This window comes from Neofelis nebulosa, chromosome 3 (genome assembly GCF_028018385.1).
Source record: "Neofelis nebulosa isolate mNeoNeb1 chromosome 3, mNeoNeb1.pri, whole genome shotgun sequence".
Lineage (NCBI taxonomy): Eukaryota > Metazoa > Chordata > Mammalia > Carnivora > Felidae > Neofelis > Neofelis nebulosa.
In genome coordinates, this window is record NC_080784.1 from 114,756,109 (window position 1) to 114,775,423 (window position 19,315).

Genomic DNA, 19,315 nt, shown 5'->3' on the forward strand with positions numbered 1-19,315 from the left:
CTACCTACTGAATCAGTTCAGATATACGTTGAATAGTGTCTTGGATACTGATTCCCAAAATTTTGTTTCTTGTCTATGGTTTTTACACTAATCACACATGTATAATTACACTGTTTTCAGGTTCCTACATGCTTCAAATGTTCAAATTGTAACTAAGCAAGATGAAAAATAAAATGACCCAAATGTTAAAAGTAAATGACTAAAATTAGGAGACAAATGCACCCACTTCAAATTTTTTTTAAATGTATTTTTAAAATTTATATTTATTTTTGAATTTATAAATTTTGCAAGAGAATAACAACAACAAAAATACAGAAAGGTCTGACTTGGCATTTTTTTTTTAATTTGAAGATCTGATTGGCTTTATTAAATGATTCATGAATCCAGCAGCACCCTATCTAGTAGGTGGAGAGGCAGTCCCCGGAGTTGGCCTTTTAATGGCACCAAAGTGCTTCCATTTTCTTGGTAACAAAAAACTCAAGGAATTATGCTTCCTATGAATATCCCTTATAAAAACCTTTCCAAATCCAGCATGATAGGCAAGTACTTAATTAAGGACTAGGAAAACTGAGTTCTGTCTTGATTCTGCCTTTACATCAAATCATTAACTCTTTAACCTTAGTTAACCTTAATCTATGAAATAAAAGTGTTGGAATAAATATGCTTTGAGATCACATATTTTAAAAATGAAATTTTTACGGTTCTGTACAGAGCCAGATGTTTGTGGTAAATTCCTCTAAGTTTATACTGCTAAAGAGTCTCAAACCTTAATTACTGCTTATGATGTGTTAATAGGGATTCAAACTGCCTAATGAAGAAAAACAATTAGCATCCAGGGTACGGGAAATGCTCTGTTCTTAATCTAGATCTAATATTACTTATTTCTTTTTTCTACTCTTCTACCTCTCACCTGTGCTCACCTCTGCTCTTACTATCATCACCTTCCATCCCACTGCCATCACAATTATGTATGTACATCCTTTTTCCATTAACCAATAAGCTTCCTGAGGATAAGGCATGCATCCCATTCACATTTCATAGTCCAAACGGCATCTAGCATGGTGCCTTTTACAGAACAGGTATACATCAAACATACAGAATATATGCACAAACAAAGCGGTGATCGTGTCACCTGCGACTTAACTCCTTTACTTAGTTTTTCCTTGAATTTCCAGTCAACCTTAGGTTAGAACTCAGATAGTCAGACTATACCAGTCAAAGCCTCCTTCCATGCTACCATGCTGCTGATGGTTTTAATGATACTCCTTAGAAATATATATCACTCTTTAATGGTGAAGATGGGCAGGAAAGCAATCACTATTTCCTCTAAATGGTTAGGCTGAGGATACGACCTGAATTCAGGCACCAAACACTTTAAAAGGTCATTTTAGGAAGTGGCAAAACATAGAGGATTGAGGGCTATATTTTTGTTTAATCTTCTTAATCTGCTCCTGTTCTTCAGCTTCAAATTAGGCCAAAGCTAGCACTGAAAACCACTGCGGCTGACCTCAAATAACACCCCTTCCCAGAGCCCAGCAGTGCAGCTTAATTACCTCTGAGATCACATTAAAGCTCCTAATCACGGAGTTAATGTCCACCACCAACTGCGCCTTCAATAAATGCCTGCCTAACACACAGGCTCTCGTGAGCTTTTCTAACACTGAGTAAATCTGTAAATTTTACCCTGGCCCGTTCTGAAACAGTGCACATGGGATTCCCCAACCTGCTTTGTTTCACTGGTCACCTTTTCCCTACCTCAAATTCAGTGTAAGACTCACCTCATCAACAGAGCCTTCCTAGTCTCTTCCATTTGAACCCATTCACTTTAACCAGCCTTATAACTAAATATTAGCACATCCAGTATTTAGCATATACAATAAAAAATTGGAATAACATTTTATAAAGCATTTACATCTTCACATTTAATTTTCAAAAGAAGCCCTTGACTAATCAGAGCACACATGATCTTTCATTTTACAGATTAGGAAATAATGTCATTAGGATCACATATGGGTAATAAGGGGTAAATCTGGGACTCAAGCTCAAGCCTTCTGGTTGTAGACCCCATTTCTTTATATATATTTGTGCATATACGTACACTTGTATGTGTGTGTATATATAACTATGGGTTTTTATAGAAACCTATATGTTATTTCTAATTTATTTTCTTTTTTATTTTATTTTATTTTTATTTTATTTTTTTTTTTATTTTTTTTTTCAACGTTTTTTATTTATTTTTGGGACAGAGAGAGACAGAGCATGAACGGGGGAGGGGCAGAGAGAGAGGGAGACACAGAATCGGAAACAGGCTCCAGGCTCCGAGCCATCAGCCCAGAGCCTGACGCGGGGCTCGAACTCACGGACCGCGAGATCGTGACCTGGCTGAAGTCGGACACTTAACCGACTGCGCCACCCAGGCGCCCCTTATTTTCTTTTTTAAATTTTTTAAATGTTTATTGATTTTTGAGACAGAGAAAGAGCATGAGCAGGGGAGGAGCAGAGAGAGAGGGAGACACAGAATCTGAAGCAGGCTCCAGACTCCACTGTCAGCACAGACCCAGATGCGGGGCTTGAACTCATAAATCACAAGATCAGGCCTTAAGCCGAAGTCAACACTTAACCGACTGAGCCACCCAGGTGCCCCTATAATATATTTTCTATAAGAACCTAGTTATATTTTTGCTTCATTTATTTATTGTCTTACTCATTAGTGAGTTCCCTGAGTAAATGACTTCTTCAACTTCCTTAAAAACTTTCCAAACTGTATATTTATTCTTCTTTGTTAATAGCAATAACAAGGAAGAAAATACTAGAATGGTCATTCTGTACTATTGGAATTCCCAATTACAATAAAAACAAAAACCACTTAGCCAGAATTCAGCTACTTGGTATCCTGATCCACCTAAATTCCTCTAAGAATCAGAATGTAAACAAATCAACAGCCTCTGAACAGTTAAAAAATACAGTAAAACACCTTGGGCTGTGAGTAATTTTTTCTGTGAGTGTTCCCCAAGACAAACAAACATTTCTAAAAAATTTTAAATTCATAAGTGAGTGATGTCTTGCAATATGAGTAGTACATGACACCAAACATAACAATCACAAATGACCCAATGGTTCTTCCCTCCCTCTCTCTCTCCTCCCTCTCTCTGGATTGTGGGTGATTGTCTCCCATGCTTGGATGCTCAGTCTCAGGCCACAGAAATCTGTGATTTTTCAGAATGTTGGAGGGTGCCCACAACTGGCACTAGTTTTTTTTGTCACTTCAAAGCACCTATGGACAGTCCTTTGCTTTTCCATACAAGAGGAAGCTTAGGAATGCTTTGTTTCGTTCTAGGTCAGGCTGCCTGCAGATATAGACCCTTTCCTCTGCTGCCTTATTGCCAGTTACATTAAATACAGTAGATGACAAGATTTTATCAATACTGTGCTGTAGGGATGCCCGGGTGGCTCAGTCAGTTAAGTGTCCGACTTCAGCTGAGGTCATGATTTCGTGAATTCGAGCCCCACTTCAGGCTCTCTGCTGACAGCTTGTAGCACAGAGCCTGCTTCAAATTCTGTGTCTCCCTCTCTCCCACCACCCACTCATGCTTTGTCTCTCTCTCAACAATAAACAAACATTTAAAAATTTAAAAAAAATACTATACTGTACTCAACATCTGTCAGTGATAGTGAAAGTCCTCCTACACAATAACCCTCCTTTCTCTTGTCTCCCTCACACCAGCCATAAAGGTTTTCAAAGGTAAGGGCAGGTTAATTTGTTTATTTTTCTTTATATTTTGTATTTTCTTTATTATTTTGTATTATATAACAGTATTGTAATCATTTTTATAGGAATATTTGGGGGTTGTGGAATGAATCATCTGTGTTTCCATTATTTCTTATGGGGAAATTAGCTTTGATATACAAGTACTTTGGATTACAAGCATGTTTCCGGAAAGAATTATGCTCTCAAACCAAGGTTTTACTGCACATTCTTTTCACTCTCAGAAGAGCCCCTTGGGTCCACTCAGTCTTATTTTGTAGCCATTTCCGACGAGTGTGACCATGGCACCCCACAGCACAGAGATGGAAATGCAAGGTGTTAATGCCACTCCCATTGTCACTCCCCACCCCCACTGCATTCCCGGCTGGCAGAAGGGACTGCATGATTCCAGTAAGCCCACACATTGCCTCAGCCCAGGTTTCCAGACTACCAGGGCCAGTTACTGGGAGAGGGCAGCTGAGGTGACCCTACTGGTCATCTCTCCCACAAAGGCTAGAAGCCTCAATTCAGGGCTCTTCCTAGAGAAAGACGGTACAATTTGAGTGTCAAAATGATAATTACTGCAACGAATAGACACATGTCAAATATTTTTTAAATCTATGAGTTTATCAAGATGCTTAAAAAGAGACCCTTGGGGCACCTGGGTGGCTCAGTCAGTTAGGGTCTGATTTTGATTTCGGCTCAGGTCAGGATCTCATGGTTCATGAGTTGGAGTCCCACCTGGGGCTCAGCACTAGCAGAGTGCGGAGCCTGGTTGGGATTCTCTGTCTCCCTCTCTGCCCATCTCCTGCTCACGCTCCCTCTCCCACAAAAATAAATGAACATTTTTTTAAAGACCCTTTATTTCAAAAACAGATAAGGGAAAGAACTGAACATTTAATTTACATTTCCTATAAAAGATCCTCCCCGGGGAAATCATAGTTGATGTAGAAAAGTTCTTCAGCTAACAAATGCATAAGCGGTGATACAATTAGAATGTCATCACTTTGAAATTCTAATGAAAAAAAATGGCTCTAGGCAATGATAACCAATAGCTTCTGAAACAATTATGTGAAAGGTTGATGGGAAACTTTACAACGGATGGACCACATTGGCCACACCTGAACTGCTAATGACACTTGAACGTCACAATAAGATCCAGAATTAGCCACTACATGTCCCCTAGTGTGATCAGTAGGAAGCATACAGTACCTCCTATAAATTAGTCTTACAAAAAATCTGAATCTGATCAGTCTTCTAGGCCAAAACTACCTGCTTACAGGAAATACAGAATCATGTTAAATGACACCATGGGGTTATGATATGCAAAATCCAAAATGTGGAAATTCTATTGGACAAATGATCTGGTTTCCCCAATAAATAAATGGCAAAGAAATACCTCAGATTAGAAAATAAACAGAGTCCATGGCCAGGCGTGAGAAAAACAGCAAAAAGTAAGAGCTGACAGCAAGAAAGAAGACAGAAAAATGATAAAAGAACCATTCAAAATATTTAAAAGACATTTCAAGTAGTAGCAATTTTGTGTCAGTGCAAACCTGCATTTAAAATGCAGCTTTGGGGGCACCTGGGTGGTTCAGTCAGTTGAGTATCCAACTCGATTTCAGCTCAGATCATGATCCCAGGATTGTGGGATTGAGCCCTGTGTCAGGCACTGGGCTGAGCATACAGCCTCCTTAAGATTCTCGCTCTCTCCCTCTCCCCCTCTCCCCTGTCCACACTCTCTCTCTCAAATGGAAAATAATAATAAATAAATAAAATAAAACCGAGCTTTGTCTCACACTAGTCTGATGAATGCCCAGTGACATGTATCTTTGTAAATCTGATCCTAGTCATTAACAAAATATCAACAATTATTTATAAAGTTAGGAAGATATAGCCACCCATATTTTACTAAGATTTTTATGAAAAACAAAGAGATGTAGGTGTTTGAACTGGATCATTTCAAATTATATGAAAACAGAAAATAAGCATCAGTGGAAATATAATATGGTACAGCGACTGGGTGGAATATAGTATGGTGGTTCCTCAAAAAATTAAAAATGAAAATACCATATGATCTAGCAATTCACTTCTGGGTATATATCCAAAAGAACTGAAAGCAGAGTCTTCAGATATTTGCACACCCATGTTCATTGCAGCATTTTTCACAACAGCAAATACAGGGAAATAACCCAGGTATACATCGACAGATGAATGAATAAGCAAAATGCGGTATGTACACACAATAGAATATTATTCAGCCTTAAAAAGGAAGGAAATTCTGACATATGTTAAAACATGGATGAAATAACGAAGGGGCACATGCACCCCAATGTTCATAGCAGTGCCATCAACAATAGCCAAAGTATGGCAAGAGCCCAAATGTCCATCGATGGATGAATGGATAAAGATGTGATATATATATACAATGGAGTATTACTTGGCAACCAAAAAGAATGAAATCTTGCCATTCGCAACTACGTGGATGGAACTAGAGGGTCTTATGCTAAGCGAAATTAGCTAGTCAGAGTAAGACAAATGTCATATGACTTCACTGGTGAGGACTTGAACACAAGGGAAGGGAAGCAAAAATAATGTAAAAACAGGGAGGGGGACAAAACATAAGAGACTTAAAAAAAATTTTTTTAATGTGTATTTATTTTTGAGAGAGAGAGAGAGAGAGAGAGAGGGAGAGAGCGTGTGCCAAGCACGAGTGGGAGAGGGGCAGAGAGAGAGGGAGACACAGAATCTGAAGCAGGTTCCAGGTTCTGAGCTGTCAGCACAAAACCTGACACAGGGCTCAAACTCATGAACTGTGAGATCATGACCTGAGCTGAAGTCAGATGCTTAACCAACCGGTGCCCCAACATAAGAGACTCTTAAATATGGAGAACAAACAGAGAGTTACTGGAGGGGCTGGGGGAGGGGGGATGGGCTAAATGGGTAAGGGGCATTAAGGAATCCACCGCTGAAATCATTGTTGCACTATATGCTAACTAACTTGGATGTAAAATAAAATAATAAAATAAAATAAAATAAAATAAAATAAAATAAAATAAAATAAAATAAAATAAATAAAATAAAATTAAAACATGGATGAAATGAGAACATTATGCTAAGTGAAATAAACCAGTCACAAGACAACTGTATGATTCTACCTATATGAGGTGCAGAGGGTAGTCAAAATCATAAAGACAGAAGGTACAATGGTGATTGCCAGAGGCTGAGAGATGTTATCGTTGATGCATATAGAATTGTGGTTTTATAAGATGAAAAGAGTTATGGATGTTATGGAGATGGATGGTGGCGATGTTATACAACAATGTGAATGTACTTAATGCCACTGAACTGTACAATAAAAATAGTTAAGATGGTGAAGTGCCTAGGCAGCTCAGTTGATTAAGCATCCAATCCTTGATTTTTGGCTGAGGTCATGACCTTGCTGTTTAGGGGTTCGAAACTTGCCGTCAAGCTCCAAGCTGACAGCACAGAACCTGCTCGGGATTCTCTCCCCTGCTTCCCTCCTCTATCCTTCCTCTGCTCATGCACACACACACACACACACACACACACACACTCTCTCTCTCTCTCTCTCTCTCTCTCTCTCTCTCAAAATAAATAAACTTAAAAAAATAGTTAAGATGGTTAATTTGTGTATTTTACTACAATAAAAAAATTGGGGAAAAATTATGTGAAAAAAATACTCATAGTTCTAGGATGATTCTTTTCTATAAGTTTCCAAATAACTAAGATTTTATAGTAGACACTCCAGCAATGACATAATTAAAATGAATCAGAGTCCCACTTGGGCTGTTTTATCTATACTAATTACTTCCATGAGCAGGTAGACCTCCAGGTGGGAGCAATTCTCCTTCACAAACTCTCAGAACTAAAGAAATTCAGCAATACTTTTTGTGCAAGAAATGAATGCAAAGTATTTTGCACAGTGTTGATGGTAGACACCCTTCATTTACCACAGAATATGCTTTTGAAACTCTTATGAGCATAACACTGGATCTACATTTTTTTAATGCTTTATTTATTTTTGAAAAGAGAGAGTACTAGCCAGGGAGGGGCAGAGAGATTGGGAGACACAGAATCCAAAGCAGGCTCCAGGCTCTGAGATGTCAGCACAGAGCCCGACTTGGGACTTGAACTCGTGAACTGTGAGATCATGACATGAGCCAAAGTTGGACACTTAACCGACTGAGCCACTTAGGTGCCCCACTGGAATCTACACTTACAGAATACAAAAAGAAAAAAACACAGAAGAAAGCAAAGATATTTGGACCTTTTATAAAATATCCAAAGATATTTGGACCTTTTATAAAAACTAGTCTGTGAGCAAACTAGTTGCAAAAAATCACCAGAAGCTGAGCTTGAAATAATGTCATTAACACTGTATACAAAGGAGTTCCCACACTGGCTCTGAGATTCATATAATAATGTGGGTGTTGGGACAGCCAGGAGAGCATTGTTGCTTAGTGACTTTAATCACACAAACAAAATTGGGTGATCAATTCTGTGACAGCCAGGGGAGAGTGTGTGTGTGTGTGTGTGTGTGTGTGTGTGTGTGTGTGTGTGCACGCATGTGTGTGAGAGAAAGAGAGAGAGAGAAATAGGTTTTGGCCCCATGATCTGCGCACACCAAAGCATTTAACTACTAGGAGGCCATGGATAGATAAGAATACACCAAATTACAGATTTTTTTGAAACAAATAAGGCAAAATCTAAGATATGAAATGATAATAGTAAGAGTGTGGTTGGGGAAGAAGCATGGTGTCACTCTCTCTGGCTTCAAATCCCAATTCCTCCAGAGTGTGACCTTGAACAAGATATTGTGACATTTCTGCAACTCAGCTTTTTAATCTATAAAATAGTAATAATAATCATACCTAGTTCATAGGGTTGTTGTGAAGATTAAATGAGATAATATGGGTAAAGCCAGAGGAGATAATTCTTTACATACTCAATAATTATGACTCTTTATATTATTTCTTTTTGTTGTTGTTGTTGTTGTTGTTGTTGTTGTTGTTGTTTATTTTTTTAAAGTAGTCTGCATGCCCAGCACAGAACCCAATGCAGGGCTTGAACTCATGACCCTGAGATCAAGACCTGCGCTAAGATCAAGAGTCAGATGCTTAACCAACTGAACCACCCAGTTGCTCCTATTTCTATTATTTTTAAGGATGACAGCCTGTGGCATTGTCCTATTTTATATCCAGTGCAGCAGCCCATGCGGCTTCTAAAATGATTATTTCTAGCTCAGACCTCTTTCTTGAGAACTAGATCAATTCAAAGAAAAAAGAAAAAGACACTAAGGCACAATGGGAATTAAGTGAGAAAACTGATTTAAAACATTGGGAATTTAGGGGCGCCTGGGTGGGTCAGTTGGTTAAGCGTCCGACTTCGGCCCAGGTCATGATCTCGCGGTTTGTGAGTTCGAGCCCCATGTCGGCATCTGTGCTGACAGCTCAGAGCCTGGAGCCTGCTTCAGATTCTGTGTCTCCCACTGTCTCTGCCCCTCCCCTGCGTATGCTCTCTCTCTCTCTCTCTTTCTCAAAAACATTAAAAAAATTTAAAACATTGGGAGTTTAGTTATAATAAACCAAAGGGAGCAGCCCCAGTAAAGACTGCCTCTTGCACCAAGGGAAAGGTAGGGCTTACAGCACCTAACGAAAACAACATGCACTTAGATATGATACCTCTTTAAAACTTGTTCAGCATATTATTTTGGGGAGAGAGTGACAAAGGGTGTTCTTTCCACTCTTTTTTTCCCCCAACTATTGTTTATTTTTTTATAAACAAATCTCTTATTTTCCGTTGTAGAATAGGCTATACAAAACATTTTGAGTGTATCTCTGGGCTTCTTGAAATTTCTTTTTTTTTTCAACTATTATTTATAAAATGTCCTCTATGCACTGGGGGTGCAATGGAGAGGTGTCCTGTCCTTGTAGGAGTAAGGAAATTTAGGAAGATGAACAATAAGTGACAGGTGAGGGAAATCTGTTATTCGCGAAAAGTTAACCAAGGCTAATCATGAGTGGGGCAGCAAAGGTGTTTCTGAAAGAAGGAAATTTGAGCTATTTCTCAGAGGATAAGGAAAATGAGCCCATGCAGAGAAGGATTGAAAGCATGTTTCCGGACATGCTGAAAGTCCTGGAGGAAAGAGCAAACATGTCTTGTGGGAGGAAATGAAACCTTTGAACATGGCTGCAGCACAGAATGTAATACAGATAATGGCAAGAGATGAAGCTGAGAACCTTCTGTGAACAGCTGTGAACAGGTTAAATAAAGAAACTGGATTTTTATTATTGGCAACAGAATTGTTGATTGGTTTTAACCAAGGAATGGCATGATTGGGCTCTGATTTCTGAAGGGTTATGCTCCCTGCAGCATGGAAAAGAGAGGCAGGAACACTGATGAAGCAGACATTAGGGATGGATCGCTGCCAGATAGGGCAAGAGTGGTTCGATGGCAAGTGGGGAGACTGGTGGGAGCTGGAGGTTGATTTCATGGGGTGGGAGTGGGAAAGAGAGAGGAAAGGGTCATACCCAGATTTCTGCCTTGGGACATGGGGTGAGATGCCACCCACTGAAATAGGGGCACTGGAGTCAGGGAAAAGGGAGGTAAAAGTTGGTAGGGCAATTATTTCCTTTGTGCCAGAAGCCCTTGAAAGAAATCCAAGTAGAAATGCGCAGAAGGCAGATAAATATATAGACCTTAATAAGGAAATTTTCCACATGCCCACTGCAGGACCCTGAGCCTGGAGGGTGCAGACAGCAAGCAGGTGTGGCCCAGATGAGAGAACTGAGTGACCGCCCTGAGGAAACTGGTCAGAAGTATCAGAAAACCATCCTGATGGTGAAACTGTGGCTCTACTGCTTGGCTTTGGGGCTCAGCCATTAGCTGCAGCCAGCTCCTCTATAACCAGGCAATCCGAATCAATTAGCCATGGATTATTTAAACCAAAAAATGACTGCAGTCTTCCTTATGAAGTTTTGTGGCCTTGCCCTTGGTCGGACAGTCTTCACTGGGGCTGCTCACTTTCATATGCTATGAATAAATCCCCAGTGTTTTAAATCAATTTTCTCTGTAGTTCAACTCTCACTGTGCCTCAGTCTCTCTTTTTTTCTTTTTGGTCTAGATCTCAAGAAAGTGGTCTGGCTAGAAAGAATAGAGTTAGGAGTCCAGCAGACTGCTGCGTAGGAAATAAAATAGGAAAATGGCATAGGTTGTATGGCCCTAAGAGACTAAGAAGGCACTTAGCCAGATGAGTGGTTCTGAGAAATCACGTGGGAAAAAGACACCTGTTTAATTTCATTTAACCCAGCCTGTCTAAACCATTTGATCCTGAAACTTTTTTGGTCCCAAATAATCCCATAAAATCCCACAGAACTAGTGTCTTTTAGAACATACTTTGATAAGTGATAGTTTAGGCATTTGGCATGAAGTAAGTTTATTGACACTCTCATGTGTATAAATACTTACATTTTATGTAAAAAATAATGTCAACCAGGTTACACGATTCTTCTCAGTTATCTCCCCACTGAAGTAATCTTGTGACTAAATGCCTTGCAAACCAAAGTACTATTACCATCCACCTGTTGTAAGCCCACTATCCAGAAGGAACTAACAAGCCTCTAGAGTAGTATGTCTTTAAACGTGAAGGCACTTTGGGAACCTGATGGCAGCTCCACACCATCTTCCTAGGGAGGGACAATTGCATATTTTCGTCTAACCATACAATCAACAGATTCACAGACCCTAAGTCCCACTTGAAGAATTCCTGCTCTGCCAGGCACTACAACAATTTACACCTATTTAATGGTAGCTGAAGTAACAGCGTCCTTGAAGTCAAAAGCTCTTCGCACTTGGAGTATATATGAAGCCCAATCTTTGATCAATAACTGGAGCCAATATCACCAATGCCACGGTCTTCTAGATTTCAGGTTAGCCTGTAGCTCTGCAGCTGGCAGCGGCTTCCCAACCAAATGTTGTTATTTGCCAGATTGTTTGAAGCTGTTTTGTAATAAATCATTATAGATTTTCTTCTGAAATTCATGCTTTCAGTTATCGTATTTGACTTCCCTATCAAAAAAAAGCTGAGTAATCGTGAAGGATTCTGAAGAGTTAAAGTGTTTATGGTGGAAAGAACAACAGACTTAGCACCAGGCTTTTTTTCTCCTATAATCCATCATTAACAAGCTGTGTAATCTTGGAAAACACACCCTACTTCTCTAGGCTTTAAACAGCTCAGTTATGAAATGAGCACAGTTATTGCTGACCTTTCTGTTTCACAGTACTGCTGTGGACAAACCAATAAAATAGTGTTCATGAAAATACTTTGGAAACCATGAGGTTACACATAAATGTAAGAGGTGCTGATGGACATATCTGTAACTACTACAAATGACACTCAATAATTATTCATAGTAGTTGTTGGTTCTAATTTTGTTGTGGGTAATCACCACTTGGACAATGAGTCATATTTGAAGACAGTTTGAGTCCCTATTTCCCATGGAAGGTATCTGGCAGAATATCAGTTTCACTGTTCATGTGTGGAATATGGTCACCATCTCATTTATAACACCTCACCAGGTTGTTGCTATTTAATGTTACACTCCGACCCACAGATTAACTGTTTCCCATAATTTCTGCTTTACAAATTCAAGTAAATCAGTTTTTAAAAAATGACTTCTCTGGGGCCGCCTGGGTGGCTCCATTGGTTGAGCACGTGATTCTTGGTTTCAGCTCAGGTCATGATCTCACAGTTCGTGATGGTGCTGATGGCACTGAGACTGGGATTGCCTGTCTCCCTCTGCCTCTCTCTCCCCTGAACCCCCCTCTCCCTCTCTCAAAAATAAATAAACATTGGGGCACCTGGGTGGCTCAGTCGGTTGAGCGTCCGACTTCGGCTCAGGTCATGATCTCACAGTCTGTGGGTTCGAGCCCCACGTCAGGCTCTGTGCTGACAGCTCAGAGCCTGGAGCCTGTTTCCAATCCTGTGTCTCCCTCTCTCTCTGCCCCTCTCCCAGTCTCACTTTGTCTCACTCTGTCTCTCAAAAATAAATAAATATAAAAAAAATTTTTTTTTAAATAAGTAAACATTACAAAAAAACTTATCTGACTAAACACTTTATCTCTTGGGATTTATGTTAGTCTTGGAAGTGCCTTATTACTTGCATTAAAAGCATAGTCATTACACAAATAAAATTATAGTTTTAAGTTTTTAAAGAAATCGGTTAAAAAGCACTTACACTATTAGTTACCTCCTTGAAGATGTAAGTAATAATAATGTCAATTCCCCTAGATTCTAGCCTCCCTTCAGCAATCTCGTGCCTGTCCTCCTGTTCAGTCTCCACAGCTCTGTTCAGGAGCTATGTCTAGGGCAGGAACAAACCCATTTATATACTAACTGTGGCAGGGACTCACAGTCCCTACCATTTCCCACACTATTACCAAACCCTAGTGGCATCCAACAGATAGAAAGAAGAGAAAACAAACAATTCCATCTCGGCTTCGGAACCTCACAAGGCTAATTGGGGATAAGATTAAATGTCTGTCAAAACCTGCTTGAAATTAAGCTTGTACATATAGCAAATGTTAGTATAACATCATTCGCATGGTAGATAAGCCATATTGAGGAGCCTACCTAAAAAAAGCATGTGCTAAAGAATTCAAACAGAGAAGCCTACATTTAAAAGTAGAAATTTGGGGGCGCCTGGGTGGCGCAGTCGGTTGAGCGTCCGACTTCAGCCAGGTCACGATCTCGCGGTCCGTGAGTTCGAGCCCCGCGTCAGGCTCTGGGCTGATGGCTCGGAGCCTGGACCCTGTTTCCGATTCTGTGTCTCCCTCTCTCTCTGCCCCTCCCCCATTTATGCTCTGTCTCTCTCTGTCCCAGAAATAAATAAAAAACGTTGAAAGAAAAAAAAAATTTTTTAAGTAGAAATTTGGGACTATGACTAGATTCAGTCAATCCACTCATTGTATTAACGTTATCTAAAATTCTTCATTTATAAATAAATCAACAACCACTGAATATAGGGTGGTTTAAATAAATTAATAATATATACATACCAGACATGGTCCCTGCCTGCACGGCATTTATAATTAAGCAGGAGAGAAAACAAAAAAGAAAGCAAAGTAATATGTAACTACACCTTGGGGTGAGTTCAGTGAAGGGTGTACTAAGAAAAAAAAAAATAGGTAATAAGGGGTAGGGCCCTTGCCTCCTCTTGACTGGATGACCAGAGACTGTCCATCTGAGGACATACTGAAGCTCAGAATTGAAAGGAAGTCTAGGAAGAGAAAGGAGTGACTCCAAAAGCCTAAAGACGTGAAGGGGATGGCATGTCATAACAACTATGGAAAGACTTGAGTCAGAATCCAGTGAGGAACAGAGTGTTAGATAAGTTTCATCAAATATTGATCAACCTGGTAAAATGTTACATTTCAGTCTAAAGGCACAGGAAAGCTTTTAGGCACAGGAGTTAATGGATCAGATTAGCTATTTAAGGTCAAGAGGCAAGAACAGAAAGATTAGTTGATTGGCTACTACAACAGAACAGGCAAGAAATGCTGGTTGTTTGGACGATGGTGGTGGCAGTAGAGAAGAAAAATGGATATTTGAGATGTATTTAGGAGGTAGAATGGAAAGGGTTTGGTGGTAGATTGGAAATTGGGGGTGAGGCAGTGGGAGGAATCAAGGATGGCCCCTAAGTGTCTGGCTTGAGCAGGTGGACAGGTGGGGACTAAGTGCCAGACCTTGTTCAAGGTCAAAGATAACTCACCAGGTGCCCAAGCATTACTCTCTGCCTTGGGCTGTAAAAGTGGATGCACTACTTTGATTCCACCAGGTGGTACAAATGATGGATTGAGGTTGATTCTAACCATATCCTTCCCAGTGTGTTTGTTAGCTATCCAAATTGTCTTCTTTTTCCATGTTGAATAGAAGATACGATCACCAAAAAGGGACATTGCAAACAAACTGTGCCTTAAAAAAAAAAAAAACAAAAACAAAACATAAATAATAGCAGAACACTTCTTCCTGGGCTTATTAACATTTCACTTCATTTCAGTGTATTGACTAAATTTTAATTACCTACCTTTCCAATTGTTTCTCCTTTAGGTTTAGAAGCAGATGTTAAATTTAAAATTTTATTTATGTAGTCATAATCTGAGTTAATGGGATATGATTTCTAGCTTAAACTTCATTGTCTCATTCTTTTGCTAATCAGCACTTAAGTGTGATGAAAATAAAACAAAGAAGAAAATAGGAATTGTGTAAGAGTGCATTCTGGTTGTATCCATTTCACACTTGACTAATTTCTGCCTCTTACCATAAGCAGGAGAGTCAGTTACAGGCAAGACAGTAAATCAAATGAAACATAGGCGCTTCACAAATACGTGACATAGTAATTAAAAAAAAACAAACAAACAAACAAAACTGTAACCAACATGTGAGAACTTACCAGATGCCAAAACTCTGTTAATTATTTTTATTTGCATTTCTTTACTTAATTAATTTTACTAAATTTCACAATAATCCCAAAAAATAGCTACTGCTATCATCCGCACGTTAAAGGAAACTGAGAAGTCATGTGACCTTCCTATAAGTGGTTAATCTTTTCTTATATTATAGGACATTATTATATTATAGGACATTATCCTAATATAGGATATTATTTTCTTATATTATAGGACAAGTCACTTGTCCTATAAATGGTAAATCTAGGACTGGTTCTCAAGTCTTTTGGACGCCCCAGTCTGTGCTGAACCACTGGACAAACTTCAAACAGCTATTCTTTTTTACACCAAAAGCACAACTTACTGCGTAAGGTGTTTGTTAAAATGCACAGAACCTCCATCATAATTACAGGAACAAATATAAGAATTGCTTCCGTCTCTACTGTTCTGAATCCAAAAAAGCCGTTTATCAAGCACATCCAGTGACACAGCGGTTATTCTTTCTGACGTCTCTAACAGAATCTTCACTTCCACACCATTGAGATCTGCTCTGTGGAGGCTGCCAGCCACCTCTGAAGACCAAAATATAAACCTGAGAGCAAGCACATTACATAGACACATAACTGAAGGTAAAGTCACTTAAATGGCCAACTCTTTCAGTGTTTCAGAGGCCCCCAGGATGAGTGTGACTATTTTGAATGAAATTCCAATTCAACAAACATTTACTGCCCTGCTGTGGAAATTCCATGTGATTTCAAGTTAAAAAAGCAATTGTGCTTGTACAGCAGCAAATCACAGTACTCAAAAGCACTATTTGTACAGGAAGCCTACCTTGGTTCAAATTCAGGCCACCCTCTCAATGAGAAGGTCCTTTTGAGTTCAAAATACTATGATTCCAGGAACTACCATCAGAGTTTTGAAATACATTTCAGTGTCTGAAAACAGCAGTTACCTTTCTACTGGATCAATTGCTACATTTGCAGGATATTTTAAGGCGCTTAAGAGAACACGGGAATTGTTTCCTTTCATGTCTGTTACTGTAATGATTCCTTCCTGTTGATTTGACCAAATAAGTTCTTCATTTATCCAATTTATTGCCATTCCTGAAACATTTTTCTCTATATTGCATACTGTCTGTAAAATCAAATTTCAAAATATTAATATTTTCTCATTCACATAAACATTGTTTTCATCTTTATGTATAAAAATCTATTCTTTTAGGTACTTGTCATTTTTGTGCACTCACAAGATCTTAACATATGGCACAATTAGGGTGCCATTGTTTTGACAGAGCAATGTTAACCCTACCACACGAATATTTCTGGGCATAGGATTTATACATTAGTTTTAAAGTGGAAAACTATCCTATGCTTATTGAAATTAGGCAATCAACCATAATGTACTAATAATTTCAACCATAATAACAGTGGAATTTCCAAGCTATTTTAAAGACAGTTTATCCATTTGCTAATGGAATTTTCCATATCCTCACCTGAACCCAATTCTAAGCTCTGTGAGATTCTAAAGATGTCCTTGACATTTGTGCACAGAACTTTAAAATAAATGAATTTCTTGGGGCGCCTGGGTGGCTCAGTTGGTTGGGCGTCTGACTTCGGCTCAGGTCATGATCTCACTCAGGTCATGATCTCACGGTTTGTGAGTTCAAGCCCTGAGGTGGGCTCTGTGCTGACAGCTCGGAGTCTGGAGCCTGCTTCTGATTCTGTCTCCCTCTCTCTGTGCCCCTCCCCGCTCACACTCCGTCTCTCTGTCTCTCTCTCTCTGTCTCTCTCTCAAAAATAAATAAACATTAAAAAAAATTTTTTAATAAAATAAATGAATTTCTCATTTGAGCCCCACTTTCATAGCCCCTCCTCTTCCATCAGGCCCTCCCTTTCTATAGGTCCTCAGTGCCCTCATACTATGACCCTATGGCCCAAAGTGAGGGCTTCTCTTTATGCCCTTGGGTAGGAGAGCCTCCTGCTCTCTCATGGTAAAAATGACCAAACAAAAATGTCTGTTATCTCCTAATTCCAGGGCATGCAGGTAAACCAGTTAGTCTTCCTAGGGGGTGGAGGGAGGGGGGTGGGGAGAAGTCCTGGTATGTGAGGTTGCAGGTTTCCTTGGCTTGTAAATATTGCCACCATCTCTAATTTCCAGCCACTGACATGACTTGACTGAACTTAGAATGGGCAGAGATCAAAAATCTCACGAGCTTGTACTGTTCCTATACCTCACACAAAGTAGTCTAGCCAATCCACTTAACCAGTTGCTAGTATCTTAATATATTAGCTTACCCAGGTAAATTGTATTTTAACAGGTGTCCTTTTTAAATAATGTTTTAATCCAAAGAAGGGAAAACAATGGTGGATTTTAGGCATCAGGTCAATCCTCTCCTAATGACTTGACACAAAGTCACAACTGTTTAATTTTTTTTCCTAGTCTGTGACAGGAAACCCTCCAGATTTGGAGACTCAAGATTTTGAAACTGTTCTTCTACGGATAGTTGGAGAATATTGAGTAGTCAGCCTTGCTAAAGGTGACATTAGTAAGTATCAGAGATGTGATAAAAGAGATTAGCACTTAATTGAAGCTTTTAAGAATAACTGGAGGGAGAAAGGTTTGGTTTAAAGAAAAACAAACAAAACAATGAGCACTTTGTGCTGGGAATAAATGCTTAAGGTTTCTCCAGTCACATGTCTCTATAATCCACCTCTCAGGAATTGAGAGAACATTCCTCCTGCGACTCATTTAAGGGCTCCATCAGTTAGGGAAAAAGACTAAAGATCTTTTGTATGTACTTGAAGCAAAATACTCCATATCTGACACCTGCTTTCTTGTTTTTTTCCCACAGTGCAAACACCTTAAGAATCAAAAAAGGTTTTCCTCCTAAATATCAGGTACTAAAACCCATGACAGACATTTAGACAAAACTGGTTCCCAACTCCAGCACAACTGACATTTGGGGCCAGATAATGCCTTGTGATGGGGGCCATCCTGTATATTGTAGCATGTTTTGTAGCATCCCTGGCCTCTACCCACGAGATGCTACTACCTCATTCTCCCGCTTTCCCAATCCAGATGTGAAAACCAAACATGTTTCCAGACACTGCCAAATATCCCCTGAGTGGCAAAATTGCCCTCAGCTGAGAACCACTGGAAGCAACCATGTAAATAATCCGTACTTCATGAACTTACGTATTTTCAAAATTACATTCACATCCTATTCCTTTGGGGGGCTTCTGAATATCAGCGCCACATTTATGGGCTTATTTAGTAACATACCACAGATACAGATTAAATAAATATCTCTGAGGTGCCTGGGTGGCTCAGTCAGTTAAGCGTCCCACTCTTGCTTTAGCTCAGTTCATGATCTCATGGTTCATGAGCTGGAGCCTTGCCTCAGGCTGTGCACCAACAGCATGGGGCCTGCTTGGCATTCTCTGTCTCCTCCCTCTCTCTTCCCCTTTCTCTCTCTCTCTCTCCTTCAAAATAAATGAGCTTTTTTTAAAAATTTTTTTTTAACGTTTATTTATTTTTGAGACAGGGAGAGACAGAGCATGAACGGGGGAGGGTCAGAGAGAGAGGGAGACACAGAATCTGAAACAGGCTCCAGGCTCTGAGCTGTCAGCACAGAGCCCGACACGGGACTTGAACTCACGGACCGCGAGATCATGACCTGAGCTGAAGCTGGACGCCTAACCGACTGAGCCACCCAGGCGCCCCTGAATGAGCTTTAAAATAAATAAAGAAATATCCACAAATGCCAGAAACATTTGAATTGGAATGTAATTTTCACTCATCTATACATTGCAAATTAACTGTATCATGTTTGTCAGCCTATACAGAAATCCCTCAAATGCTTCGGGAAATGTACTTTACCTCTTGCCTTGTCCCATTCAGAAAAACTCTTTGCAAAAGTTGCCGTTCTAGATCTACCCAATAGAGTCTTTCCTTATAGTAATGAAAATCCATGATCACTGATACACCAGCATCAGCCACCAACTGCTCATAATTAGTTCCGTCCAGGTCAATCCTAAAGATACTGCCTCCATGGGAGAAAATTAAGAAGGGTTCAGGACCTGTGTGGGAAGAAAGACATTT

The 19,315-nt window shown here is 39.6% G+C and overlaps 1 protein-coding gene across 7 annotated transcripts in view; it reads right to left on the reverse strand.

Annotated features, from left to right (window-relative positions):
- EGF (epidermal growth factor) overlaps window positions 1-19,315 on the reverse strand; it is a 95,854-nt gene that overhangs the window by 51,583 nt on the left and 24,956 nt on the right. For all 7 annotated transcript variants that reach the window (XM_058721663.1, XM_058721662.1, XM_058721660.1 and 4 more), the window contains exons 2-5: window positions 19,094-19,293; window positions 16,167-16,348; window positions 15,579-15,806; window positions 14,539-14,741 (exon numbers count right to left, since the gene is read on the reverse strand). In XM_058721663.1, the coding sequence (XP_058577646.1) occupies window positions 14,539-14,741; window positions 15,579-15,806; window positions 16,167-16,348; window positions 19,094-19,293 (813 nt within the window). The remainder of the gene's footprint in view (window positions 1-14,538; window positions 14,742-15,578; window positions 15,807-16,166; window positions 16,349-19,093; window positions 19,294-19,315) is intronic.